The sequence below is a fragment of the Lepidochelys olivacea genome (genome assembly GCF_965140295.1).
Source record: "Lepidochelys olivacea isolate rLepOli2 genome assembly, chromosome: 6".
NCBI lineage: Eukaryota > Metazoa > Chordata > Testudines > Cheloniidae > Lepidochelys > Lepidochelys olivacea.
In genome coordinates this window covers 11,076,902-11,104,224 of record NC_140416.1, presented here as the reverse complement: position 1 = coordinate 11,104,224, position 27,323 = coordinate 11,076,902, and the positions used below count along the sequence as shown (strand labels likewise).

The following is a 27,323-nucleotide window of genomic DNA, read 5'->3' as shown; positions in this document are numbered from 1 at the left end:
TGTCTGGTGCTAATGATAGTAAGTGCTTTGTAAAGAATGTTGAGATCCCCTGATAAAAGGTGCTAGGTATGATTATTAGGCAGAGGGAATCATCTTGGGAGAAGACTGGAGCAGGGGAAAGGAGAGTAAAGGGAAAGTTTGGGGAAGGGCTGGAAAAGCATGAAGAAGGGTGTCACACAGGGGGAAAAGGGCACAGCAGCAATCCCCTGAGAAAGGGGAACCCATGGGATGGAAGTTTCATTTCTGGGAAGGGAGGTGTCACATGATGTCTCCACTCAGCAGAGAAATGGGGAAGTGGGAGCTGGCCTGAGAGATCGGAGAAAACACGCCCAGGAAGGGTGAGACAGAGCATCTGCGAGAGCAAGAGACAGAGCAGGGAAGGCAGAGGCAGCCAGAGCTACAGGCGGACAGAGACTGAGAGGGGAGGACGGCCAGACAGAGCGTGGGAAGGGAAGGCTCAGGACAGACAGAGCAGCGAGGGCAGACAGAGCACAGGCTGAGAAGGCCAGGGGAAGTAGGAAGACCCGTGTGGTGCCCAGGCAGGGCGGTACATGGCCCGGGATGGTGGCAGAGGGGAGCGCCGGCCCCTGCTGGGGCAGGAAGAGGCCCCGGCCGGGGGTTTATGGGATGCCTTCGAGGGCCGGAAGGCGGCTTGTGCGGCCGTGCTGCTGGTGGAAATCCTGGAGCGGGCAGCTTTCTTCGGCATCGTCTCCAATCTTGTCCTCTACCTCAACAGCAGCAACTTCAATTGGGGAGGGTCACAGGCCTCGCGGGCCTCCCTGCTCTTCCTGGGCGCCTCCTACCTGCTTTCGCCCGTCGGGGGCTGGCTGGCTGACGTCTACCTGGGCCGCTACTGGACCATCACGCTAAGCTTCCTGCTCTACCTGGTGTCGGCCTGCCTGCTGCCCGCCACGGCCTCATTGGACGGGCGACTCTTTCTGTGCGGGGACATGCCGGCCTACTCGCTGCAGAATACCTGTCAGAACCAGAGTGGGGAGTGCCAGCAGTCGGCACCCGGCCACTACTGCGCCCCTCTGATGTACACCGGCCTGCTGCTGCTGGCACTGGGCATCAGCTCCGTCAAGGCCAACCTCACCCCTTTTGGCGCCGACCAGGTAACAGGCACGCCCTTCCCCTCCATCCCCCCAGGGTAAGCAACCTGGAGAGCAATACGTCCAGCACACAAAGGGCTACACACACACGCCCTCCCAAAGAGATTCCCCGGGGCAGGACCCTCACCCCGGCTAGTGCCAAAGGGTTAACGTTGCACACACACACACGAGCGTGCATATGCACAGACACAGGCAATGCATACAATGCGTGCGCACAAACACACTCAGAGGCAATGCATGCAATGCGCGTGTGCACCCACACCCAGAGGCAGAGACAATGCATGCAGCACATGTGTGTGCACGGACGCACGCACACACACACACACACAGGCAATGCATGCAAACAGACACACAAAAGTTTGCACACATGAATACCCATGCGCAGGGGCACCCACATGCAAATGCATCTGGCACACCCTTGCGCAAAAGCACATCCACGCAAGCAGCCATGCAGACAATGGCACACGTTGACCCCCTCCCCCTGCAAACTTGCACACATGTGAGAACACGTTTCCATGAACATGCACAAGCGCGCATGTGCTTACACACACAGGCATGCAAAAGCACACACACACACACACACACACGGCAATGCGGGCACACACAAGTCCACCTGTGTGCTTCCACAGATTAATGCACATGGGGGGTGCAGGGGCTTTCCCTGTCAGGCTATGGGGGAGGGGGCTGTTTCTCTCTCTCCCCCCCCCCCAAGCAGATGATGGATAAAGTCTCCTCTCTACCACCCCAGAAACAAGCCAGAGTTCCCAGGCGTGGCTGGGGGCAGGGAGAACGTCCCTCGGGATGATCTCCCCTCCCAGAGCGCAAGGGGTTAATCCTCTCTGTCTCCCCCGGGAGTGAGGAAGTTCTCCCCCCCCCAATTCGGGGAGGTAAGGGGTCTAACTGGGGGAAGGGAATTGTTTCTCTGGTTCATAGGAAATGGGGGTGGGGAGTTAACCTCTTAGGGGCTGTAGGGGGAGAATGTCTAGACCTCTTTAGGGGGCTGCCTCCCATCTCTCCTTCCCTTTGGGGAGCCAGGCAGAGCCTCAGCCAGGCAGGGGGGCCACCACCCTCCACACCCTCAGGGGGTGCTGTTGCAATGGGGCATCCTGATTGGGTGGGTAGGTGAGAGGATGGGAAGGGCTGGGGGACGGAGGGAGCAGGGGGCCGGGAAAGGGGGAAGAGGACAGGAAGGAGGGAGGCTGGGTCTAGGTTAAGGATGAGCCCCCACCCCGTGTTTTTGGCTCAGTTTTGGCCACGCGCTCCCTGCAGGTGGAAGTCCCTGGGGTGGAGGGGTGGTGAAAGTCCCCCTGCCAGGCCTAGAAACTGCTGGGCTCCCCAAAGGGCGGGAGAGATGGGAGGCAGCCCCCGCCAGGGATCTAGAAATTCTCTCCCCACAGCCCATAAAGGGTTAATCCCCCCCCCATTTCCTTTGGGACCCCCCCTTCCCACAGTGGGGACGGGGACGAGGTCCTCACTGGAAGAGGCAGAGCACAGCCTGGCTCACGCCGTCCTGCCTTGCGCTCCCTGCAGGTGACGGACCGTGGCCGCAACGCCACACGGCGCTTCTTCAACTGGTTCTACTGGAGCATTAACATCGGGGCCGTGATCTCGCTGCTCGTGGTGGCCTTCATCCAGCAGAATGTCAACTTCCTCATCGGCTACACCATCCCCGCGGCCTGCGTGGCCCTGGCCCTCCTCGTCTTCCTCCTGGCCGCCCCCACCTTCATCACCAAGCCCCCTGCGGGCAGCCAGGTCTCTGCCATGCTCAGGCTGGCCTTCCGAGGCAGCTGTGGCAGCCGAGCGCGCCGTATCAGGTAGGGTGGGCGCTGGTGGCCCAGCTGCCCCCATCCCCTCTAGGGCCATGCTCACGCTGGCCTCCTCACGCCGTCTGTGCTCTCCCCTTTCGCTGCAGGCCAAGCTCTCTCCAATCAGAAGCCCAGGGCGTGGATCCTCTCCTTGACGGCAAATCGCAGCCCCGGGCTCCTTCGTCCGAGGAGGATCTTGCCAACTTCCAGGTGATGGCCAAGATCCTGCCGGTGCTACTGACCTTCATTCCGTACTGGATGGTCTACTTCCAGGTAGGTAGCCGGCAGAGCAGCAGCATCAGCTGTGCTGATGCATAGAGGGGGTTGGCAGTTGGGCTGGCATCGAGCCATCCTCACGGAGCTTAGAGTTGAGGATCAATACCATCAGTGCTTGTGAGACCCTCAGATCCTCGGGTAGTGGAGGCTTCAAACAGGGGTGCTGCCTCCAGAGCGCCCCCTCGTGGCCAGGGGCAGCTCTGGCTCAATGTCCCTGAAATAATCCACAAAGGCTTCCTCCAAGCTTTTACCTCCACCCCTCTCCCAAGCCTGGTTTCATCACATGACCAGCACAGAACAATCCATCAAGTCCATCTCCACAAGAGCTCCTCAGCTCTGGCATCTGCTGCCGATCCCATTGGTCTGAGTCTTCAGCCAGCAGCCGTTCCCACCCCTCCCTAGCCAGAGGCTGCCCTTCCTCCCAGAATCGGCGCCAGGACTTTCCCTGAGTTGTCCTCTCTCGGGCTCCAAGAGGCCAGCAGCTCATCCCCCTATCTCAGGAGTGGGCAAACTATGGCCCGGGGGCCGCATCCAGCCCTTCAGATGTTTTAATCCGGTCCTCGAGCTCCCGCTGGGGAGCAGGGTCTGGGGATCGCCCCACTCTGGTGCTCCAGCCAGGGAGCAGGGTCAGGGGCTTGCCCTGCTGTGTGCATGCCATGACTCCACATGGCTTCTGGAAGCAGCAGCATACCCGCCCTCCAGCTCCTACACATAGGGTCAGCCAGGGGGCTATGCATGCTGCCCCTGCCTCAAGCAATGCCCCCACAGCTCCCATTGATTGGGAGCCAAGGCCAATGGGAGCTGCAGGGATGGTGCCTGCAGACAGGGCAGCGTGCAGAGCCACTTGGCCGTGCCTCTGCATAGGAGCCGGGGGGGACACAGGGACATGCTGCTGCTTCCAGGAGCTGCTTGAGGTAAGTATTGCTCAGAGCCTGCACCCCTGACCCCCTCCCATGCCCCAATCACCTGCCCCAGCCCTGATCCACCTCCCACCCTCCGAACCCCTCGGTCCCAGCCCGGAGCACCCTCCTGCATCCCCAACCCCTCATACTCAACCCCACCCCAGAGCCCACACCCCCAGCTAGAACCCACACCCTCTCCCACACCCCAACCCAACCCCCTGCCTCAGCCTTGAGCCCCCTCCTGCAGCCTAAACTCCTCATTTCTGGCCCCACCCCAGAGCCCACACCCCCAGATGGAGCCCTCATCCCCTCCTGCACCCCAACTCCCAATTTCATGAGCATTCATGGCCCACCATACAATTTCCATACCCAGATATGGCCCTTGGGCCAAAAAGTTTGCCTGCCTGCCTGCCTGCCTCTCTCTCTCTGACCCATTAACCCTCTCCTGGGGGCCACCCACACACTGCTCCCCTAGTCCTGGCTTGGCAGAGTTTCCTGGGGTAGGGTCGGGGTGGGGGGGGTGTCAGCCCATGCCCTCCTGCTGGGTGTCTCTGCCCTACCTCAGTGGGGTAGGAGAGGGGTTCAGTTCCCATGGGGGCCAGGGCATGCAGTGGGGATGGCAGGCAATGACCCCAACTCAAGGGGGAAGAGGAGGCACAATGCCCCTGGCAGCGGGGGTGGGGGGGCGCTAAGTGACATCACTGGGGTGGATGATGAAGTCCCAAGAGGTGTGATGGGGGGAGGGATGTTCCATGAATCTGAGCCCCACAGTGACCTCCCTGTTACATTCCAGATGCAGTCGACTTACTATCTGCAAGGCCTGCACCTCTTCATCCCCAACATCTTCCAGCACAACAAGACAGGCAGCAGCGAGGGCAGCAGCTACGCGGTGAGGGGCTGGGGCAGACAGTGGCGTCAGTTCAGGGGCTGAGTGGCATCGCTGGGGCTGAGGATGACACCCCAAGAGGGGGTGACGGGGAGAGGGCTGGCGCCAGGCCAAGGGAAGAGACCACCTTGAGCCACAAGGGTGAATCCTGCTGCCCATTCGAGTCGGGTGACATGCCCAGCCTGGGCAGGGAGGCAGGTCCAGGATATCACTCGCCCCTGGCAGCACAATCCCTCCTTTGTGAGAGGCCCAGCGTGAGCGGCATGTGATACTGGTTGTGGTTACCGGCCGGGCTGGAGACAGAACAGAAACCATCCCAGTTGCTTCCGCTTCTCCTCAGGCCCCGGGCAGCTGGAGAGGAGCAGGGGACCAGGAACAATTTGTGTAGCGGGGGTGCTGAGAGCCATTGAACCAAACTGTAAACCCTGGATCTGATGGACACCACTTCCAGCCAGAGGGTGCGGCAGCACCCCTAGTTCCAGCACCTATGGGCGGGAGGGGATGGGGAAGCAGGGGGAGACAGGGCTGGGAGAGGTAGGAGATTCACAATAAGGGTTTTCAGTTGCTGTAGAGTCGTTTCTCAAGGAGATGCCTGGTTCTGTTAGCCCAGGTGCTGGTTGTGACCCAGTTCTCTCTCCTTAGATCAGGGGTGGGCAAACTTTTTGGCCAAGGGCCACATCGGGGTGCGAAACTGTGGAGGGCCAGGTAGGGAAGGCTGTGCCTCCCCAAACAGCCTGGCCCCGCCCCCTATTTGCCCCCTCCCACTTCCCGCCCCCTGACTGTCCCCCTCAGAACCCCCGACCCATCCAACCCCCATGCTCCTTGTCCCCTGACTGCCCCCTCCTGGGACCCCCCCGCCCTAAACCACCCCGCCCCCCAGGATCCCACCCCCTATCCAACCCTCCCTGTGCCCTGACTTCCCCAACTTATTCACACCCCTGCCCCCTGACAGGCCCCCTGGGACTCCCATGCCCTATCCAACCCCCCTCCCATTCCCCAACCCCTGACCACCCCAGAACCTCCTCCCCATCCAACCACGCCCTGTCCCCTGACTGCCCCCCGGGACTCTCTACCCAACCCCCTTATCACCACGGGTACGCCGCCACTGCCCCCTTACCATGCCGCTCAGAGCGGAAGGAGCTCGCAGCCCCGCTGCCCGTGCAGCGGCGTGGCTGCGTGGGAGGGGGAACAGCGGGGAAGGGGTCGGGGGTAGCCTCCCTGGCCAGGAGCTGAGGGGCCGGGCAGGACGGTCCCACGAGCCGTAGTTTGCCCACCTTTGCCTTAGATCCCCAATGCCTGGTTCTGTTAGCCCAGGTGCTGGTTCTGACCCAGTTCTCTCTCCCTAGTTCCCTGATGCCTGGCTCCTGTTAGCCAATGTGGTAGTCCTGCTGATTCTGGTCCCGCTGAAGGATCGAGTCATTGACCCGTTCCTGGTGAGGCGGAAGCTGCTGCCCTCGGTGCTGAAGAGGATGGCCCTGGGCATGTTCTTTGGCCTCACCTCTATCATTGTGGCAGGTAACGCCTGGTGCCCGTGGCTAGGGAGGCCATGGCTGGTGGGTGGGAGGCTACTGCCCAATGCCAGGGCTGGAGCTGACCGGCATTGTTGGGGGATCCCAGAGGATGGCTGATAGACTCTCCCTGCCCTGAAATCAGGGGCCCATGGGGCCTTGCTCAGATGGGGCTGACCCCTTCTGAGCGTGTGTGGGGGAATGCCACATTGATCCATCCTGCCCCTCCTCGGCAGGCACCCTGGAGACCAAGAGGCTGCAGTATGTGAAGAACAACCAGACCATCTCACAGCGCATTGGAGAGGACATGTACACTGCCGCCACGCTGCCCATCTGGTGGCAGATTCCCCAGTACCTGCTCATCGGCATCAGCGAAATCTTCGCCAGCATTCCAGGTAACTGTGCTGGGTTTGTGCAGCGCCTAGCGTGATGGGGTTCAGTAACGATAAGGCAGCACGGGTGAGGTGTGAAGCGCCAGGTGCTGGGGCTAGACTGAGCATGTGCAATGGGTCGGACTAACAGCCCCTTGCACCGTGCTGGGGGCGGGGGCAGAGAGCTCTACTACAGCTGTATCTTGGCAGGAGGTGATGGCCTCTGATTTCATGAAGCTAAGCAATACGAGGCTTGGTCTGTAGCTGGGGATGGGCGACTGATAGGTTCAAGGCTAGTGCTTGGGTTGGGACTGCCAGCTCAGCAATCTGCTGACATGGTAACAAACAGCCTGTTTGATCCCATCCCCTGGTGGCTACAAGCAGTGTCCATTTGCCCTAGTATTACTGAGGTCCCTCAGAGCTCTCTGCTCTCCCCCAGGGCTGGAATTTGCCTACTCTGAGGCCCCCAAGTCCATGCAGGGAGCCATCATGGGGCTCTTTTTCTTCATTTCCGGCGTGGGCTCGCTCCTGGGCTCTGGGCTGTTGACCCTCCTCTCAATGTCGGAGCATGGCTGGATGGACTGCCCCAAGGACTACGGTGAGTGTGGGGTCCAGGGGCGAATACAGAGCCAAAGGGAGAGAGGCAGCCGCTCAGCAGAGTTGGGGGTGGGAAATGTATCCCTGGGGCCAACAGGGGGTGCTCGAGGCAGGTTGGGAGATAGGTCTGTTCTCCAGTCTCAGGCCACATCATCCCACTGCCAGCAGGGGGAGCTCTCCATGGAGAGGGTTCTGCTGACAGTGCCAGGGGAGATGGGTCCCTGGGGCTGGGAATGTGGCAGAAGATGGTGTCTACTTGGTGCCAGGTTGCACTGATTGTGTAGGGAGAAATGTGCCCTGGGCTAGGGGTGCTGCAGGGGCTAGAGGTGGAGGGGACTGTCTGGTACCAGGAGGGGGTGCTCTGACGGCTCGCCCCTTGTTTCCCCAGGGAACATTAACAATTGCCACATGGACTATTACTTCTTCCTCCTGGCTGGGATCCAGACTGTGACCTGCATGCTCTTCTTCTGGATCTCTGGCCGCTACGAGAGGCAACAGCAGCCCAACTGCCACGCCTGTGTTGGCCACGAAGGGGACTGAGGGGACCCTGCCCCCCTCCAGCTGCCCCTTTCTGCTCAGTGACTTGCCCGGCTTGGGCTGGTGGATGGAACTACTCCCAAGCAGTGCAGCAGGGTCAGCAAACCTCCCCGGGGAAGGGGGAGGAGGGATGCCCCTAGTAGGACACCAGGGACTCTCACCCATAAGGCACCCACGGGACGCAGGGACAGCCCCAAGGGGGAGGGGGATGCCCTAAAGGGCAGAGCCCCCTCATGGCTCACTTGGGGGCTTGCTCTTTCTCCTTGTCGGAGACCCTTAGGAAACGTTGTCCTGCCTCCTTGGCTACCCCCAGGCTTTAAGATCCACCCTCCAGGCCCAGAATTCCTAAGGATTCCCTCTCTTGCCTGGGTTTTGCCATCCAGCAGGGTCCTGACATGGCCGATCTCCTGGGACTGGCACCAGTAAGGGGTTAAATCAACAGGCAGAAGGAACTTGAAATGAGGGGTTGGGAAATGATTCCCAGAGCCCAGGAGAGGGCGGAAGATTTGCCCCATCCTACACAAGGAAAAAATCTCCTTCTCAGCCCGTACTAATATCAGGGCTCAACTGGGCAAAGGCTGGATACAATCTCATAGAGTGGCAAACCTGCTGGCACCACTGGTGGATAGGACCTCAGAACTGCCATGATCCGTGTTACTCTGTGTAATGCTAAATGGGCTCTGATGGGGAGAGGGCAGCGGTGGTGGGTTGTGCCTGGCTGTTCTCTGGGGGTTGGTCCAAGTGGAGGTGTTTGTAAAGATGGAATTTTAGAGCGTGGGGGCTTTAATTTATTCTGGGGGGAGAGGGAGTTAGATAAAGGTGCTCCAAGCCACCAGCACCTGGTGGAAAAGACAGAGGGGTGAATGCAATGGCCCTTAAGTGCCCAGCCAGTATCTATTTACAATTTTATGACGCGTGAAAATAATGCAGGGAAAAGCACAGCAGAACTCAAAGCAAAAAAGTGTTCCTGTAAAAAAACAACACTCCACTGGAAAGAGATTTCTGTAAACGAACAAGACTTGCCCCTGGAGCCTTTGCAACCCAAACACTGCGGGAGATACTGAAACGGAATGGCCTGTTATCAAGGATGGGGATTGCAGTTCATGGCAAGGGTCCACTTCCGAACAGTCTATAAGGGGTTGATACGTGGTGGCTGGCTGTTCTAAGCAGCTTAAAAATATGACCAGTGTGTGCCAGAGCTGCTCTTGAGCACATCAGCAGAAGGTACTAGAGCTGGTTAAGTGGCTAGTAAGATTATTATGAGTATTGCCGTGTGCCGTTGCAGATGCAGAACAAGGTGCTGGTCCCTCCTCACCTCACCTAAGTCAAAGACAACAGACAGCTGGAGGAGCACCAGGAAACAATGAGGCAATATTGCTCAGTGGTCTCAGTGCACCAGTTGGCAAGTTTGTGGTAGGCATCCCGGCAGAGCAGAGTTTGACAGGAGGATAAAGCAGATAGTTATGACCAGTAGCAGCCTAGGAGAGAGCACAAAGGTGCTTGTTTGAAAATTGACCAAGTGGGCGATTGCTGCTGGCACCACTGGCAGAGCGGCACGGGACAGAATGGACTAATGATCTATAACAAATTAATAGGGCTGTCAATTAATTGCATTTAACTCAAGCAATTAACTCAAAACAATTAACTCAATTAAAAAAATGTGATTCATCACAATTTTAATCACACTGTTAATTGAATACCCGTTGAAATTATATTTTTGCATGTTCTTCTACATTTTCAAATCTATCGATTTCAATTACAACACAGAATACAAAGTGTACAGTGCTCTCTTTAGATTATTTTTGATTATCTTTTTTACAGTGCAAATATTTTTAAACAATAAGTAATATTTTTCAATTCACCTCATACAAGTACTGTTGTGCAATCTCTTCATGGTGAAAGTGCAGTTTTCAAATATAGATTTTTTTGTTACATAACTGCACTCAAAACAGCTTAAAACTTTAGAGCCTGCAAGTCCACTCAGTCCTACTTCTTGTTCAGCCAATCGCTAAGACAAACAAGTTTGTTTACATTTATGGGCAATAATGCTGCCCACTTCTTATTTACAATTAAAACGAGAACAGATGTTCACATGGCATTTTTGTAGCCGGCATTGCAAGGTATTTACGTGCCAGATGTGCAAAACCAGTGGTTGGCAACCTATGGCCCATGTGCCAAAGGCGGCATGCAAGCTGATTTTCAGTGGCACTCACACTGCTCGGGTCCTAGCCACCGATCCGGGGGGCTCTGCATTTTAATTTAATTTTAAATTAAGCTTTTTAAACATTTTAAAAACCTTATTTACTTTACATAAAATAATAGTTTAGTTATATATTATAGACTTATAGAAAGAGACCTTCTAAAAACGTTAAAATTTATTCCTGGCACACGAAACCTTAAATTAGAGTGAATAAATGAAGACTCAGCACACCACTTCTGAAAGGTTGCCGACCCCTGTGCTAAACATTTGTATGCCCCTTTGTGCTTTAGCCACCATTCCAGAGGACATGCTTCCAAGACTGATTGGACTTGTAGGCTCTAAAGTGTTACATTTTTTTATTTTTGAGTGCAGTTATGTAAAAAAAAATAAATAACTCTACATTTGTAAGTTGCACTTTCAAAGAGATGGCACTACAGTACTTGTATGAGGTGAATTGAAATACAATTTCTTTTCTTTTTTACTATGCAGATATAGGTAACCAAAAATAATAATCTAAAGTGAGCATTGTACACTTTGTATTCTGTGTCTGGTGGCACCTTAAAGACTAACAGATTTATTTCAGCATAAGCTTTCGTGGCTAAAAACCCCACTTCTTCGATGCATGGAGTGAAAATGCATCATACCATGCATTTGAAGAAGTGGGTTTTTTACCCACAAAAGCTTATGCCCAAATAAATCTGTTAGTCTTTAAGGTGCCATCAGACTCCTTGTTTTTGTGGATACCGACTAACAGGGCTTCCCCCCGATATTTGTATTCTGTGTTGTGATTGAAATCAATATATTTGAAAATGTAGAAAACATCCAAAAATATTTAAATAAACGCGATTTAAAACTGTGATTAGTCGTGATTTTTTTATCTCACAATAAATTTTTTTATTCATTTGCCAGCCCTACAAATTAACCATTTATCCAAGTGTCTCAGCACTCAGCTCCGTTTGTAAATGGAAACTTCAGAGCAAGGTTTATAAATCTCTCCCACTTGGGATCCCCGCATAGAGGAAGGCTCAGGGAGGGAGCCATGCTGCTACTTTTCTTGACAATGGAAAATCTAATTATAATCGATCTGATGGGCTGGGCTGTTAAAAAGGCTGAAGCTGCTGGCAGTGGGGAGGGGAGGCTGGGACAGCAGGGAGAGGGGAGCCCTGTGGCCTGGCCCAGGCCCTGAAGGAAACTTTCCCTTTTCGATGAAGACTGTTTTTAAAAAGGTCTGTTCTCACTGTGCGGCTGTGAATCTAGTGCACGCATATTCCTGCTGACCTCACACGCAGCACGTTACTCTGTTCATGGAGGACACCTCTCACCTCTTCGAGCCTCCAGCATGGGGCTGGTGTTAAGCCACCGTCATGCTCCCTGCATTCTTGGGCTGTGCCTGGTCCAGGGATAGCTTAGAGCAGCTCCAGGGCTGCTCTGATTTATGAGCTGCTTCCTATGGCAAGCAGGTAACAGTCACAGTGAATGCAATCCAGTCACGCCCCTGATCCACCTCGCCCCGATCCACCTCGTTTGCTGGGGGCTGGTAGATAGCCCCTTCTCCCAATTCTTTACCAGCTGGGAAGGCCCCTCAGTGCAGGGGGTATTCTCAAGGGGCCATCCCCCATTCCCCTCTACAGTCCAGTGGAAGAATGGCCTACGCTGGCAGATGGGGCCAGAGAATGAGGCCGAGAGACTGGAGAAGTTTGATAGCAGAGGGAGCCTGCAGCTGGTCATCTCCTCCTTCCACCCAGGGGGTGCTCTGAGTACAAAGGCAGGGAGGGATGGAACAGGTCCCCCCATTCACCGAGGGGCTGGGTATTTGTTTTTAAATACTTTATTTTTGTAACAACATAAGAATTAAAAATCTTCCATAAATAAAGGACCCGTCGTGGCAGCCTCCCGACGCTACAGGTATAAAATGCCAGAGATCGTACAAAACGAACGCACGGCCAGGGTGAAGGGGGCCGGCTGGTGCCCCCTGGGAGGGGGCCCACCCCTGAATGGTGGGCAGGTTGGGGGGATATCCCAAGGGTCAGACCACAGGAAGGACACTCGCCATGAAAACCATCACAATCAACACAACATTGCAATGAGAGCCAAAGCAAAATTGGAATCCGGCCCCGGCTCGCCCCTCAATGGGTTGGAGATCAGCGGGGAAAGCACCCCCAGAACCTGGGCGATAACCAGGACACCTGGGTTCCAAGTTCGGGAGGTCAAACTCCCTCCAGTGAGAGGGAAAGAGGGGCCTCAGCTGGGATCAAGATAGAAACTGACGGAGCACAGGCTGGATCCCCAGGACAGAGACAAAGAGTCAGAGATAATTCTATAGGATGCAGCCCTGCATCTCAGTGATCCAGGGGCCTACAACTCATCCCTAGTGGGTAGAGCCCTGACCCCTGGCAGCAACCCCAGGGGACAGTGCTCTCCTCCTAACACTGACTGGGAGGGAGCAGGTTTGGACAGAGAATGCCCAGTGGATCCCAGGACAGATCCCTGGGAGGGTGGCCAATGGGAGCGGGGGCTGGTCCCTTACTGCTTTGCCCTGCACTGTGTCAGTGGGGTGCAGGGGCCCCGAGGTCAGGAGCTGCCCCGGATCCTCTCCATGTAGCTCCTCAGCTCGTCGGGGTCCCGCAGCCCCATGTCCTCGCATACCCAGCGGATGTCGTCCTCGCTGGCCACCAGGATGGACTGGATGGTGGGGGCAGAGGAGGGCGGGGGGGACGCGGCACCCTCAGGGGCCCGGGGTGAGGCAAAGGTCACAAACTCCACCCGCTTACGCCTGCCCCCTGGCGCAGCCACCTCCTTCCGGGACAAGGTGCTGGGGGGTGCTGGGCTCCCCAGAGCCGCAGGGAGGAAAGTGCAGGAGGAGACCCCACCGTCGGGCCCTGTGATCTCAGGGGCACCAGCCTCCCCTTTGCCCCCCTCCATGCCCGGGGGAGTCCCGCAGCAGCAGCAGCTGCCATCTTTGGCAGCGGCGGAGGGGTCGGGGGAGGGATTGGGGCTGAGCTCTTGGTGCTGGCTGCGGCGATCCAGCTGGCGGCTCAGCTCCTCCTGGTCGGTGCCCAGCCACACCCAGTTGTGGGGCTGCTGGGTGGAGGGGGCTGGGCCGGGCCCAGCGTCGGGGGGCTCCTTGCGCTGGTAGCGCAGCACAAAGACAATGCAGTTGACGAGGAAGATGAAGATGGCCAAGCAGAAGACGCCCAGGAGAACGTACATCCCGATCTCCAGGTCCGTCACCCGCTCCGGGGCCTTCACCATCTCATCCTCCTCCTCCTCCTCCTCAGGCCAGCCATCCTCAGAGAAGGTGCCACCCTCGGGCCTCTCAGACTTGGTCAGGTTGGGTCCCACCCTGGCTGGGGCCCGCTTCCGGGGCCCCACCATGGTCTCCGTAGCTGCCGCCGTCACCGCCTCCCCCGACATGGCCCCCTCGGCCCGCTGGAAGGGGGACTCGGGGTGGGGATTGCGGGGCCGTGGGCTACCGGGGGTTGGGGGCCGTCGGCTGATGCCAACCTCCAGCCAGGCAGTGCCAGTGGCCAGCGGCGCCCGGTGCTTGCCTTTGCGGCAGGAGTCTGCGGTGTGCAGGCCCAGCTGCAGGAGGGGTCCCCGGCCCGGCCCCTCAGCCACGATCAGCGGGCGAGCTAGCTCCTCGTCCGGCCGCACCCAGGCCACGCCAGGGTCCAGGGAGGAGACAGAGAGTGCCACGTCCCGCCAGCCATAGAGCTCCACGGGGGCCAGGGTGTGGTCGGTGAATGCCAGCCAGACACTGAGTGCTGCTTCCTGGAGGGGGGACATCCGGGGCCACAGGGATCAGGCAACAAGAGTGTAGTGTTGGGGGGGGCGGGGAAAGGGGGGACGGGACACAGACGGGCAGGGGGGTGGGTGTAAACGGAGGGTGTGAGAAGAGACACACCCGTGATCCCTATGCTGCTGCCCTCCCCGCTTTGTGTGGGGGCCACAGCTGCAGCAGGCCCCACTTCCCAACTCCCCCAAGCAATGTGTGCTTGACTCCCTCCTCCCACCCGTGCTGCAGCAAGGAGAGACACTGGGCAAGGCCCAAACCCATGGGTTCTAGGGCTCTGCCGAAAGCCAGGGTCCCCACCCTCATCTGCCACCAGAGAGGTCTGGATCGCATGCCAAGGCCCAGCACTGGAGGGGCAGAAGCTGCAGCTTTAAAGGCCTGGTATAGCCAGGCTTGCTCAGCTCCAGGAGCCTGGGATGTCCCCAGGAATCACCTGGCTACACCCCGTGTTCCCAGCCCTGCGCTCTGCCTCCCAGGCCCCACGGACCGCCCCTCTCACCTGCTTTGGGGAGTGCAGGGCTGAGAGTGCTTGGCAGGTGGCGGTGAGGACATCGGGGTGTCGTGGCTCCGTGCTCAGTGCCAGCGAGAGGCCCGACACCAGCTGGGCCTGCAGCTCCAACACGGCCACCTTTTCATCCGACACCACCAGGGTCTGCTCGCCCAGGATGGAATCCGAGACAGGGGAGCGCACCTGCACCCATGGGAGAGCAGGGGATACAGGCACTAGCAGCAGCTCTGATCTGGACAGAAAACCTCCACAAAGCCTCCCCCAATCTCCCACACTCCCTCCTGTGTCCCCAATCTCCCATGTCCCCAATCTCCCATGTCCCCCATCTCCCATGCTTCCCCCTCTCCCAGCCACCCCTCATCTCCCACGCTACCCCCGTGCCCCCGCAGCCACCGCCACTCACCTCTTGTGCCTCCCCCAGCCTCAGCCACCCCTCCCATCTCCCACACTTCCCCCTCCCCCCAGCCAACCCCACACCCATCCTCTGTTCCTCTCCCCTCAACCTCCTTGGTGCCCCCCACTCCATCCCTCTGCTCAGCTGTCCCCCCACACCATCCCCCTGCACCTCTCCCACACGATTCCCTGCTACTACATGCATCCCCCAGCTCACCCCACACCATCCCTCGTGCCCCTCCCCCAGCTCACCCCCCCCCGCCTCCCACCTCCCTGGGCACCCTCCAGTCACCCCAGTCCCTACCTCCACTGACGTCACTCCCGGCTCGCGGCCTATCACCACGCTCCCGCCCTCCAGAGTGGCCACGCGGGGGTCCTGCACCTTGGCTTGCCCGCCCACCAGGTGGGAGACGTCCAGGAGCCAGTCAGAGCTCGGCATGTAGGTCAGGTGCCGTCCACCGTCCAGTGGGTGAGCCACGAAGTGCGCCAGGAAGCGGACACCAGCACGCTGGTACTGGAGCCGACAGCTGCGAGCTCGCCTCTCTGCCTCCTCCCCAGCCTCCTCGGGCTCCGCCAGGCCACTGCTCGCAGAGGAGAGCGCCACGGTCTCAGCAGGGAGCGGCCAGGCATGGGGCTCTAACCCCACATGGTGCAGGTGGCCGAGAGCCACCTCATCCCAGTGCCATGGCCTCCAGGACCCCACGCTGCCAGCCTCTGCACTGACATGGAGAGCCTGCTCTCTGTTCATCTGCCCCATCAGACACACTGGGACCCCCCCCGGCCTCTGCCCAATCAGCAACTCTGGAACTCCCTGTTATGAAGTGGGAATTTTTTGTATGAAGACTAGGTGTGCCTCAATTTCCCCCGTGTTACCTAGGGAGTGGAAAAGGGCTGTTTGCTCTCAGGGCAGGTGAAGAGACGTAGACATGGGTGTCACCTAGCTGTCTGGATCTTGGTCCCCATACCAGTGGAGCCTCTGAGGGTATGCCCACACTGCAATTAGATGCCTGTGTCTGGCCCATGCCAGCTGACTCAGGTTTGTGGGGCTGGTTAATTGGCTCAGGCTGCTGCCCAGGCTCTGGGACCCTCCCACCTCGCAGGGTCCTAGTGCCCAGGCTCCAGCCGAAGGAGGCCAGACGGACAGAGACACACAGCTTGAACCCTGGAGGTCACTACAGCTTAGCTCGGCTATTTCATTCCTCTGTGCTAACCTAAGGCCTTCCTATGCCGCGTTCCCACTGACTAATAAACCCAGCTGTTCTGACAACACCGTTTGGTGTCACTGCTCATGCTGGGTGAGGTGCATTAATCCCTGAAGGGTTGACAGGTCTCTGCCAGGAGTCTGTCTGCATGGGACTCGCTGAACAGAGCTCACGGTGTGACGCAGGAGTGCGGAAAGCCCAGAGGTTCAGGCTGAGGACATGGTGACACCATGTGGCTTGCCCTGGAGGAAAAGTGAGACCCCTCGGGGGTCTGGCCCACTGAGAGGTTCCTCCTAGAGGCTGCTCCAAAGCTGGGGCCCAGCACCAATCCTGTGGATCTGTGACACCCCACCGCAGGTCCCCCTTCCCCATCACAGAGACTCCGTCTCTTCCCCGCCAGCTTCTGGCCCCCACCCCTAACTGCCTGCGCCCCGAGTGCAGAGCCTTTCACTCAGCCAGCCACTAGAGACTCTGGGCTCCTCACTCAACCGACCTGCCCGCTCCAAGGGGAAGTCTCCCCTGGGCCCCTTCTCCGCTCTAGTCCGGCCAGGTTCTTAGACTGCGCCCATCACTGTGGCATCTGAGCTGCCCCAAAGCATACACTGGAGTCTGGACATGGCCCTGGTGCCAGCCCTGCCTGCTTCCTTCATGCCCCCACCTCCCCTATCTCCAACACATCCTTCCCATGCACCAGGCCCCAATGCCCTCTCTGCCTGCCAGGCCCTGCCCACCCTCCCACTGGACAGGCCCTGGTGTCCTCCCAACACACCATGCCCTGGCACTCTCCCTGCCCACCCACAAGGCCCCGGCACCCTTCCGGCAGCCCCAATCCCTGCTCCAGGTTGGGAGCCAGAGGGACTGACCTGTCTGGAGCGGCGCCGGGCACCCTCCAGCCGCGCACCTGCTCCAGCGTGGTGTCGGTCAGCTCGATGCGCAGCGGCAGTAGTGGTACCCAGACGGTGAAGAGCAGCGAGGCGTGGAGCCGCCGGAACCAGAAATCCACTCGCGCCCCGCGGGCGCCCCGGTTCTCCTTGCCCCCCACATAGACGGAGTTGCATGTGTCCGTCACCTGGGGCCAGGAGGGCATGAAGAATGGCACATATGTGGACAAATGTCCAGACACCTTCACCCCTGCCCCGCCCCCCAAACCTCCAAGCCTGCCACTCGGGACACTCCACGGAACCAGGGAGAGGGTGTGGGGAGTAGCTTGCAAAGAGGAAACAGAGCAGAAGGGAACTAGCGAGCCCTGGCTACAGGGTGAGAGGCGGTGGGGATGGGAACCACATAGGGGCTGAGCCCCAAGCGGTAGGAGGGGGCCAAGGACATGTGGCTATGGAGCTGAAGGTGGAGAGGGCAGGGGCTGGGCCATTGGGGAGGGAACAGGAGGCGCCTGGCAGAGATGTTGAGTTGTGGAATGGGGGTGAGGGGAACCTGGGGGGCTGAAAGCCTGAAGGGGGAGCAGTGGGGAAGCCCAGACCTTCCAGATGGAAGAGGCAGTCCCACTACCGACCGGGCTGAACTATGACCTGGGGAGTGGTCACACCGGACTCCCATGTAACCTCTGCTCCTGCCCTAGCCTGAGGGGTCAGGGGAGATCTGGCATTGCAGAGGGTGAGGATGGGGATGATGGCCCAAGAGGGCACCTGAGGATGGTGAGAGGGGATCTGGTGTCTCAGAGAGCGAGGAGGGCACTTGAGGGTGATGGTGGGGGATCTGGCATTGCAGAGGGCAAGGACAGGGTATGATGGCCCAGGAGGGCACCTGAGGATGGTGAGAGGGGAGCTGGTGTCTCAGAGGGCAGAGCTAGAGAATGATGCTCTGGGAGGCAACTGACAGTGAGAGGGGGAAAAATCTGGGTCTCAGAGGGCCAGGATGAGGGATGATGGCCCAGGAGGGCACTTCCCTATGGGTCAGTGGGTGGTTCATTTGTTTCTCACCTTCAGGACCTGCTTGTTGGCAGACTCACACCCCATCTGCTCGGTGACCTCGAACACAGCTCCCCCCATCTCCACAGCGACCAGCTTCACCGGCACTGCCAGGGGGATCCCCGTCAGGGGGGCGGTGTTCACAATCTCTTGCTCCTGGGGAGACCAAGAGGGTACACAGATTGAGACCCTGCCTCTGGGGGGCTGCCTGGCGCGGGAACAGAACCACAAGGCCTTACCTTCACCAGTGGGACCAGCGCCCTGACGTCGCGCTCCGACACCTGGATCTCCCACACCATCTTGTCCTTCTCAGCTTCAGGGTCCTGGCCAGGGTACTCCACCTGCCAGGTGACGGGGCGCGTGGAGGCCAGGCCGCTCGTGCCGTTCTCCACCGCCAAGTCCAGGTAGAGGAACTCGGGGAAATCCGCTGCCCTAGATGGAGGCAGGAGGGAAGTGAGGGGGCAGTGAAGCAGAGGACGGATACAGCGCCCCCAGGGGCTGTGGCATCTCACCCCTGCTCCATCACGAGCCACACAAATTTCACCTTCAAGCACAACCGGGAGGTGACCAGAGAGAGGGACTGTCCTGTTCAGCGGCCCATGGTTCCCTCCCTCATATCTGATTGGTCAGTATGTGGTGGAGTAGCAACAGCCATCCCATCCCCAGGCCAACGGCATCAGACCTACAGTCTGATTGGCTGGGTCCTGGGAGAACAGCTACATTATCACTGCTCCTCCGCGTCACATGGCCTCCTGTCCCCACTGGCTGATGCCCAGGAGAATACAGGTATCAGCCCAGCCCCCCGCAGGAGTCACATGGTTCCCTACATCCTGCCCAATTGGCCAATACCCAGGAGAATAAGCGTGTCAGCCCTGTCCCCTTCAGGAGTCACGTGGTTACTACCTCCAGGCCAACTGGCGAGCGTCCAGCCGGCGACAAGTGACCACAGCGGTGTGGTGCTTTGAACCCTTGAACTTGTCCAGCTTGGCCGTCCATGCCTCGGGGACGGCAGGGCGGGCAGCTAGGACCTGCAGCCCCTTCTTCACCTTGATCCTGAAAGAAGCACGGCTCAGAGTCAGAGCATGGACTCCTGAAGAGACATCACCCAAAGCAGAGACCCTCTGAACCCTACAGAGTCCTTGGCTGGATCCCTGGATCCCCTTGGATCTCACCTGAGGGTCAGCAGGCCAGGGTAGGGTCCCTGAGTCTCAGGGTAGGTTCCTGGGTCCCCCGGATCTCACCTGAAGGTCAGGTAGGGTCCCCCATATCTCAGGGTGGGCCCCTCGATCTCACCTGAGGGACAGCAGGTTAGGGTAGGGTCCCCGTGCCTCAGGCTGTGTCCCTGGGTCCCCCTGGATCTCACCTCAGGGTCAGCAGGTTGGCGGTGAAGTTCTGCTGGAGGATCAGGGTGGCCGTGAAGAGCTGCCCTGGCCGGAGTGCCATGTCGGGGACCCGGATGAGCACGTTGTCATCCAGCCGCACCTCCTGGCGCCGAGGCGGGTCCGTGCCTCGCAGCTCCACAGCGCTGACATAGTGCAGTCTCTCCTTGGTGCCCTCAGCACCCGGCCGGGGCCTCTCCTGGGGCCCCGCATAGCTGCACTCTGCAGACGTTTCCACGGTCCCCAGGCTGTAGTACAGCTCGGCTCGCTCGGGGGGCCGGGCGGGCTCTGCAGCTCTGCGCCGGCTGTGTGCGGAGGGGTGTGTGGCAGAGAACCAGCGTGGGGGGAACTCCAGCTCCACCACGCACACTCCCAGGGGTGCCTGAGTGGGAAGAGCAGGGAGTGGGCTCAGAGAGCATGAGTCTACCCCAACCTCATTGACCATCCACCTCTAGGGTGGGCCCTGAAGTCTCCATCACCCACCCCAGGGGGAAACCAACTCCTGCTCCAGCCCGACCTACACTGCACTGCTGTCCCCAGCACAGAGCACCCCTCTTTCCCCAAATCTAAGATCACTTAGACCCCAAGCTCAACCCCTGGAGAAGAGCTAGCCTTGTCCCAGGGAGCCCCCCAACCCCAGCTGCCCCTGCAGCCTTGCTATGGGGGACACACAACCTTCATCTTCTCCATGGTGACCCCGACACACCACGATCTGGTGCCAGGAAGGGGCGCAACGTACCCAACCAGAGGGACTTTCAGCTCCCACTGCCCCTCCCCCTTCCCCCACTCCTCCAAGGATGTCTGGGTGCTGGACCCTCTATCTCCTGGGAGGGCAGATGTTGGCGGGTCACGTACTGACCTGGAGGCGGCAGGCTCCATGCACAGCCCGTGTCTGGTGGAAAGCATGCAGGGAGACACAGGGCAGGTCATGCCGTCCCGGCAGCCAGTCCTGCCCCTTGAGGTGGAAGAGAACCCTGGCATACGGCTCAGCTGGAGACACTGTGCCCTCAATGGACACGGCTCGGACGTCCCAAGCCGCGGAGCCGTACCTGTGGTGGGGATCGGCTGCTGGCACCACCTGGAGAAAGAGACGCAGATTGAGACCGGGAGAGATGGGTCAGATGGGACACCGAGATGCCCAGCTGAGCCCAGAGTGGAGGCACTGCTGGATGGGCAGGGTTACCTGTTGGGCAGTGAAGGGCAGGTAGGTGGCTTGGATGACAGGCTTTGCCGTGGGCCGGCGATGGAGGAGGAGGTAAGTCTCAGAGCGGGAGCCCAGGGAAGCATTTCCCGGCAGGTACCGATCCACCCGCTGCAGCCGGAAATGTTCTGGAATGTCCAGCACCTTGAGTTCGGCCGGCAGGTACACCAGGTCGTGGGGGTCCGATTCTCCACTCACTGCGGGGAGAAGAAAAACCAGGTCTGCGGCCGGCAGTCATGTGCCCCCTACCCCACACACTTACCAGAGCACGTGTCCTCCCCCTCACCCAACCCCTCCTGAGAGAAGGAGATGCCAGGACGTCAGCTGGAGTGGAGCGTCACTGTTCCTGAGCTATTCAAGGGGGTGGACCAAGCCTGCCTCCTGCTGGAGAAAAGGGAGCTAAATTATTTGTATTACAGCAGCATCTAGAGGTCCTGGCTGAGATCAGGGCCCTGTTGTGCCAGGCACTGTCCAGACACATAGGGAGAGACAGGCCCTGCCCTGGCTGAGATCAGGGCCCCGTTGTGCCAGGTGCTGCCCAGACACACAGGGAGAAAGGCACAGCCCCAAAGAGTTCACATCTACATAAAATTATTATTTCTCCCATGTTACAGGTGGGAAACTGAGGCACAGATTTTTTTAAGTGACTCCCCCAGGGAGTCTGTAGCATAAATGGGGTTGAACCCAAACCTCCAGAGTCCCTGTCCAGTGCTTTAAACAAAAGACCAGCCTTTCTCACAACCAAGGCTCCATGGCCTATGTGATGCAGATCAGACAGGACGAGAACAGTACAGTCTGGGTGAAATCCTGGCAGCACTGAAATCAGTGGGAAATTTGACATGGGCTTCAACAGGGTCAGAATTTCACTTTCTGAATCTAAGCAAACCTTTGGCAAGCCACTTATGGCCAGATTGTCTACGGCTCAGCAACGAAGCTTACGTTCAATCTGCCAGAGTTCAGCTCTCATTCAGCATCCAAATTAGAGTCGGGTTATCAAAAGTGCTCAGCAGAGGGCTGAGCTCTTGAAAACACTGGCCTAAGCTCCCTTTACCTCAGTTCTCCATTTGGCAAATGATCCCACTCCCCCTCCCCACCGCTTTCTCTATTGAGCTTGCTAGCTCTGCCGGGCAGGGACTGTTTCTTCCGTCTACATGTGCAGCACCTAGCACAACGGAGTCCCACTATCTCCGTTGCGGGGAGTAGGTGCAATTGTAATACAAACAGGCTTGTGCTCGCCTGCTTCTTTGTGATGTACAGAGCCAGTGGAAATTCAGATGTTGTTTCCCCAGGGTTTCCACAGACACTTGGAGATTCAGTGGGACTTTGACATGACGAGGCAGGAAGGCCAAAGCTGAGTGACAAAGAGGAAGGGGCCGTTAGCCTGACTGTTAATCATGTGCTGCTCTTTGCTTCTGTTAACATCTGAACTTAGTGGGTTCAAAAGCGTTTGAGATTGTTGCTCTCTGGGGCACGGGCTGTGTTTTTGTCCTGGGTCTGTACAGAACCTAAGCACACAAATGACAAAACTGAACACACAACAACATGGCATTCTGGTGGAGCTGATTCACTTTTTCTTTTTATAAAAAAAAAAAAAAAAAGACACCCCCCATACCCCTCCAAACCCCACAAAAATGATGAAAATCATTGAGATTTTTCACCCACTGGGTTTCCGATAACAAAAAAAGGTCGATACCATTTTCAGTAAAAAACCCCCACCAATTTCCCCCCCGACTAATTAAAAAACAATACAAAAACGATTTCAACATGGTTTGCAAAAATGGTTATTTTATTCTTCACCCAGCCCTAGAGTTGACACAATTTGTCAAAGAGTCAATACTTCGATGGCAATGGAACCAGCCATTTGGGAGATCTCAGAAATCAGTTGATTTCAGTGTTTTTTAAGAGTCTTGGGTGTGCTTTACTCTGGAATTTCCCTGCCTCTTAAAGAGAGGGCAGTTCCAAAAATAATAACCCAACCTGCTCTGATGATCAGAAATGGGCTGATCTTTACTTAACAGCCGCAACTCAATGTTAGCACCATCTCGACCTGCAGATAGGATGCAGAGCGGGTCACTGCATGGAGCTTGAAAGCCACTTCCCTTACTGGGCCAGGACTAGCAGGAATCTCGCCTGGGCTAGCACCTTTCAGCTTGCACAGGAGCCATTTTCAAAAATGAGAAGTCTTTAGTCTTTAGCAAGTTCCCCAACTGTGCCCGATCTACAGAGGATTTGCGTCTGTTACAACCCTGGTAGTAGCAGCTCCTGCTTTTTAGCTCTGGAGGTCCCAGGTTCAATCCCCAGCATCAGCGAAGATAGGAGCCAGGGCCTAAGCAGACTAAACAATTGCTTAAGGCCCCAAGCAGCTCAAGGGGGCCCCCATTAATTATTAATATGTGCTATTCCTGTTTAGGGCCCTAATGGGCTACCATCAGCACTGGACAAGATGGTACCTGTCACAGACTGTGGGACTGGGGAGGTCACACACATGGGGTAAGAGGCTCTATGACGGTTCTGCCAGAAAAGCCAGCTCCTTCCACACAGAGGGATGGAGATCACCAAACCTTCCTCCCCAGCATGTCCAGGGCTATGATCCCCCTGCCCCACCAGCCAGCCCATTAAATGTTGATTTCCCCACCGTTGTGATCTCTTATCATGCCTGCCCCAGTCCCTGACCCCCGGAGAGGGAGCAGGTGGCGGAGAGATACTGTGACATCCCCCTCTGGGTCACTACATCCCAAGATCCAGGGGATGGGAGTTGGGGGGGGGGGGGAGAAACAGGTGGGTTCTTTACAAGCCTGGTATCTGCCTCCCACAGGCAGTGACCTCTGCCATCTCCCCTCTCCCTGCTTGATTGGCCTGCTAATTACATTGCACTCTCATCTATTTCCCCTCATCATCCTGACAGCTCCAGCCTACCTCCTGCCTCCCATATCGCCCCCTCTCCTGCTGGGGGTCTGGCTCCCTACCTCTCTTCCCAGACCCCTCTCCAAACCCTCCTACTCAGCCCAGGGACCCTTCTCTCTCCTATGGCCCAAGCCCCTTCTCCATTTGTCCCTGCCGAGGTCAGGATTCATCATGAAATGTCACAATCCCACCACAGGCACCAGCCCCGTGGGACAGAACAAACCCCGCAGAGATGGCTCGCTCTGAACCACAGCTCCGGTGGTGCCTTGAGATCCCAGAAGTTCCCCATCACGCTTAGGACCTAGAGGACCAGGAACGGACCCTGTAGAATCACAAGCAGGTGATTTTGCTACCAATGCAACACTGAATCGATTGGGTTTGGTGACCCTGTGGAGCACAGATGGGGAAACTGACACACCTGCTCCATCAGGTCCAACCCACCCCGTCCCAGCCTGTGGGGCCACCAAGCCCTGCACAGTTCTGCTCCCATTGCCCCTAGAGCACTGGGGGCTAAACATCTCAGAGCAGGAAAGATTTTGGGGGGGAGGTGGCAGAAAGGATGTGGGGGGGCACGGCAGGAGGGAGTAACTAGAGCTGAGAACAGTCAACATACCCAGGAGGGAGGAGGCCCCTTCAGGCTAACAGACAGCGGCTGGGACAGAAGAGGTAAGGACTGGCTAAGCTGGGAGCGTTTGCTAACAGAGATGCATTAACCTGGGGAGCAGCCTCCCAAGAGATGGGGGTCAGCCCCATGGCTTGAGACCTTCACAACTAGACTGCCTTGGGGAGTGCCCACAAGGGCCCGACCTGCCCTGCCGTCAGGGCTAGCCACATCAGGAGCATTGCATGCCCCAGGGAAGATTGATTGGCCTCTTTCTAGGGGGAGTCCTGCTGTCACGGGGGCTCCAGCCTGGGCTGTGTCATGAGCAGGGGATGCAGGAAGGTGCAGATACGGCGGCTCAGGAACAGATCAGAGGACCTGGGGAGAACTCTGGGGATCTTGTTAGCGCCTGAGGCGGACCTGGGGTTCCACCAGGACCAGACCATAAAGGGAATGTGGGGAAGCCTGTGGGGTTCCCTGCTGTGACCTAAGAGGAAAGACAAGGGGCCCTGCTGGCTCTGGACCACAGGGCATGAGGGAAACCACAGGAGTGAGATGTTGGTTCTTATGGATATTAGGAGAGGGCGCAAGTTCTGTGGGGTCCAATGGGGCTCAGAGCCAGGTCCCAGTAGCAGGAGTCACCACTAGATCCCATGGGGGTCTGGGAAGTATATGGGTCCTGCAGGATCCAATGGGGCTCAGGGTTGGGTCATTGGGGCCAGGGTACCCATTGGATCCTGGGGGGAGCCCATGGGTTCAATGGAGCTCAGAGCCAGGTACTGCAACTAGGGTCCCCACTGGATCCCATGGGGGGTGTTGCACGGGTCCTTTGGGGCTCAGAACTGAGTCACTGGGACGGGGTCCCCACTAGATACCACGGGGGGAGCGGGGGGCTCAAGGGTCCAATGGGGCTCAGACCTAGGTGATTGGGGCCGGGGCCGCACAGGTCTAATGCGGCTCAGAACCGGGTCACTGGGGCAGGGGTCTCCCCTGCATCCCACGGGGGCGGGGCGCGCAGGGCGCACGGCTCCTGCGGGGTCCGACGGAGCTCGGCGGGCCGGGGGAAGCCCGGCGCGGAGGGGTCTCAGCGGCGCTGCCGGGGTGTCCGTGGGGCGCCAAGCGAGGGGCGCACCCCGAGCCCGCACACTCACCTCTCGCCGTCTGCAGGGCCAGCAGTACGGCCAGCAGGACAAGGCAGCCGCGTCCGGAGGCCAGGGGGGCAGCGAGCCGTGGGGGGCCCATCCCTGCCGGCCCTGGGGCCATGGGGCTGGCACGGGGCTCAGATCCCCCCGCCCGCGCCCTGCACCCGCAGCATGCCCCGGCCCCCGAGCGTCGCGCCCGCTCTGTCCGTGCGCCCGGGCCGCGCCTCCGTCTGCAGCCCGCAGCTCAGGGCTGCCGCTCCCAGACAATAGAGGGATGGGGAGGGAGGGAGCACATGGGCTGCTCGCCTGGCGCCCCGGCCGGGTCCTAAACCCCTCCTTTTCCAGCCGGCATCCTAGTGCCGCCCCCGGTACAGCGCCTAGCACTGCAGGGGGCCTGGAAAAGCGGCTAAAGTAATGCGAATCCCAGAGTAACAGCAATACACGGGGCCTAGGTGGAGCCAGAGGCAGGAGGGAAGCAGCCAGAGAGGGAGAGAAAGAGGTCGAGATGGAAAGAACAAGGCAGGGAGCAGTAGAGAAGGACAGAGGGTGAGGGAGAGATGGGAGAATGGAGAGAGCGAGATAATGGCAGAAAATGAACAAGAGAAGGTGTGAGCAAGGAAATGAAGGAGGGGAAAGAGGAAGGGGATGAGTGAGAAGCTATAGAAGGAGGAAGAGACAATGGAATGACTGCGAGCGCTGGAGACGGCCAAGCAAGGCGCAGAAGGAGCCGAGGATGGACAGGGCAAGCCAGTGAGGGGGGAGGGGACAGGCTGTGTCAGTTGGAGGCAGGATTGGTGCTTCCCTGTGCATGGGAGATTGGAAGCTGCTTGGGGCTGGGGCTGGGGCTGGCTCCCGTGCTGTGTGTACAGAGCCTGGTGCCATGGCTCCTGAAACACTGATTCGGGCTCGGGGCTCCAGTATCATACAGGCTATAACAGGGACAGGACGGATCAAGGGAGCAACAGGAGAGGAAGTGCAAAGGAGAGAGAACATGAGCAGTAGGTAAAAACAGGCAGAAGGAGAAAGAGTAAAAGAGAGCAAGAGGCAGCAAGGAAGAGTGGTAGGAAAGAGAGTGGGGAAGGTGAAAGGGACAGACAGGCAGACAGCAAGAGACCCACATGGACAGATAGGCAGGCAGACACAGGGCTGGATTTCCAATTAGACACAGTAGACATGTGCCTAGGGGCACCAGCATTCTAGGGGTGCCCTTCTCTCTCTAAAATTGTGTGCAACACAAAGATCAGCTGCGGGGGGAGCGCTGAAGATGTAAATCTGGCCCTGGGCAGACAGCTAGAGAGAGCCACAGGGACAGACAGAGGTGGGGACAGCTCAGCCCACAGCTCAGCCCCCTGGTGACTGGTGCTTTGTAAATAACCAGACAGCCAGGACAGAGCAAGTGGATTCTTGAGAGTGCCATAAGCCTGTTGCCCTGCGGCTCCCCCAGCCCAGCTGCAGCAGGGCCTGCGCCGAGGTCTGCAGCCTGCCAGAGCCCCCCGGGCACCAGAGGAGTGCTGGGAGCCACTGAGAGCTCACGCCCAGTGCTCTTGCTCTGACATGCTTCCCCCCACCGAGAGGAGCCAGCCAGCAGCAAGGAGCTGCAGCTGGTTGGCTCTGCCCTCAGGCTCTGGGAGAGCACAGGCTGCCATGGACCCTACTTCACCCGCACCCTGCCAGGGCAGAAATAAACCTGCCCAGGCACTGAAGGGTTAAAAAGGCCAAAAAGCAAGAGCTTGGAGTCTTCAGCCTGTATCATATAACAGCTGGAGACCCAGACACGGGCATGGGGAGGAATTGGAAGCTTCAGATACAGGGATAGAGAGGATAAGCAAACAAGGGACATGGGAGAGAGGTGGGGTGAGGGTGATACTGAGTCCACACAGCCTAGCCAGACACAGCCCCCAGGACCCCACCCCTTTCCGCTCTGTGACTGTACAGTGCCTAGTGTAACGGGGCCCTGGGCCACAAGTGGGGCTGCCAGAGTCCTAGAGTTTAAGGCCACAAAGATACATCAGGTCAGCTAGCCTGACCTCCTGCACGCCACAGGCCTGCACACCACACCACCACCACCCAGCACCCACCTG

The 27,323-nt window shown here is 58.3% G+C and overlaps 2 protein-coding genes across 4 annotated transcripts; one reads left to right on the top strand and one right to left on the bottom strand.

The window, feature by feature from the left end:
• The first annotated feature begins 367 nt into the window (after positions 1–367).
• SLC15A3 (solute carrier family 15 member 3) lies at positions 368–9,774 on the top strand. The gene is made up of 8 exons (XM_084630554.1): positions 368–1,115; positions 2,643–2,926; positions 3,025–3,190; positions 4,889–4,984; positions 6,328–6,496; positions 6,726–6,884; positions 7,300–7,458; positions 7,846–9,774. The coding sequence occupies exons 1-8, from the start codon at positions 552–554 to the stop codon at positions 7,995–7,997; spliced, it is 1,749 nt and encodes a 582-aa protein (XP_084486680.1). The 5' UTR covers positions 368–551; the 3' UTR covers positions 7,998–9,774.
• Positions 9,775–12,006: 2,232 nt separating this feature from the next.
• TMEM132A (transmembrane protein 132A) lies at positions 12,007–25,524 on the bottom strand. Of its 3 annotated transcripts, XM_084630008.1 has the most exons (12): positions 25,252–25,524; positions 23,723–23,821; positions 20,578–20,792; positions 20,254–20,472; positions 19,379–19,776; positions 18,919–19,068; positions 18,255–18,447; positions 18,028–18,171; positions 16,954–17,159; positions 15,193–15,469; positions 14,487–14,678; positions 12,007–13,965 (listed from the first exon to the last, which is right to left on the bottom strand). In XM_084630008.1, exons 1-12 carry the CDS (start codon positions 25,361–25,363, stop codon positions 12,766–12,768), a joined length of 3,405 nt encoding a protein of 1,134 aa, XP_084486134.1. In that variant the 5' UTR covers positions 25,364–25,524; the 3' UTR covers positions 12,007–12,765. The 3 variants fall into 3 exon arrangements, with proteins under 3 accessions (XP_084486134.1, XP_084486135.1, XP_084486133.1); XM_084630009.1 differs by lacking the exon at positions 23,723–23,821; XM_084630007.1 differs by lacking the exon at positions 25,252–25,524 and having other exon boundaries at positions 23,723–25,228.
• Between the last annotated feature and the right edge of the window lie 1,799 nt (positions 25,525–27,323).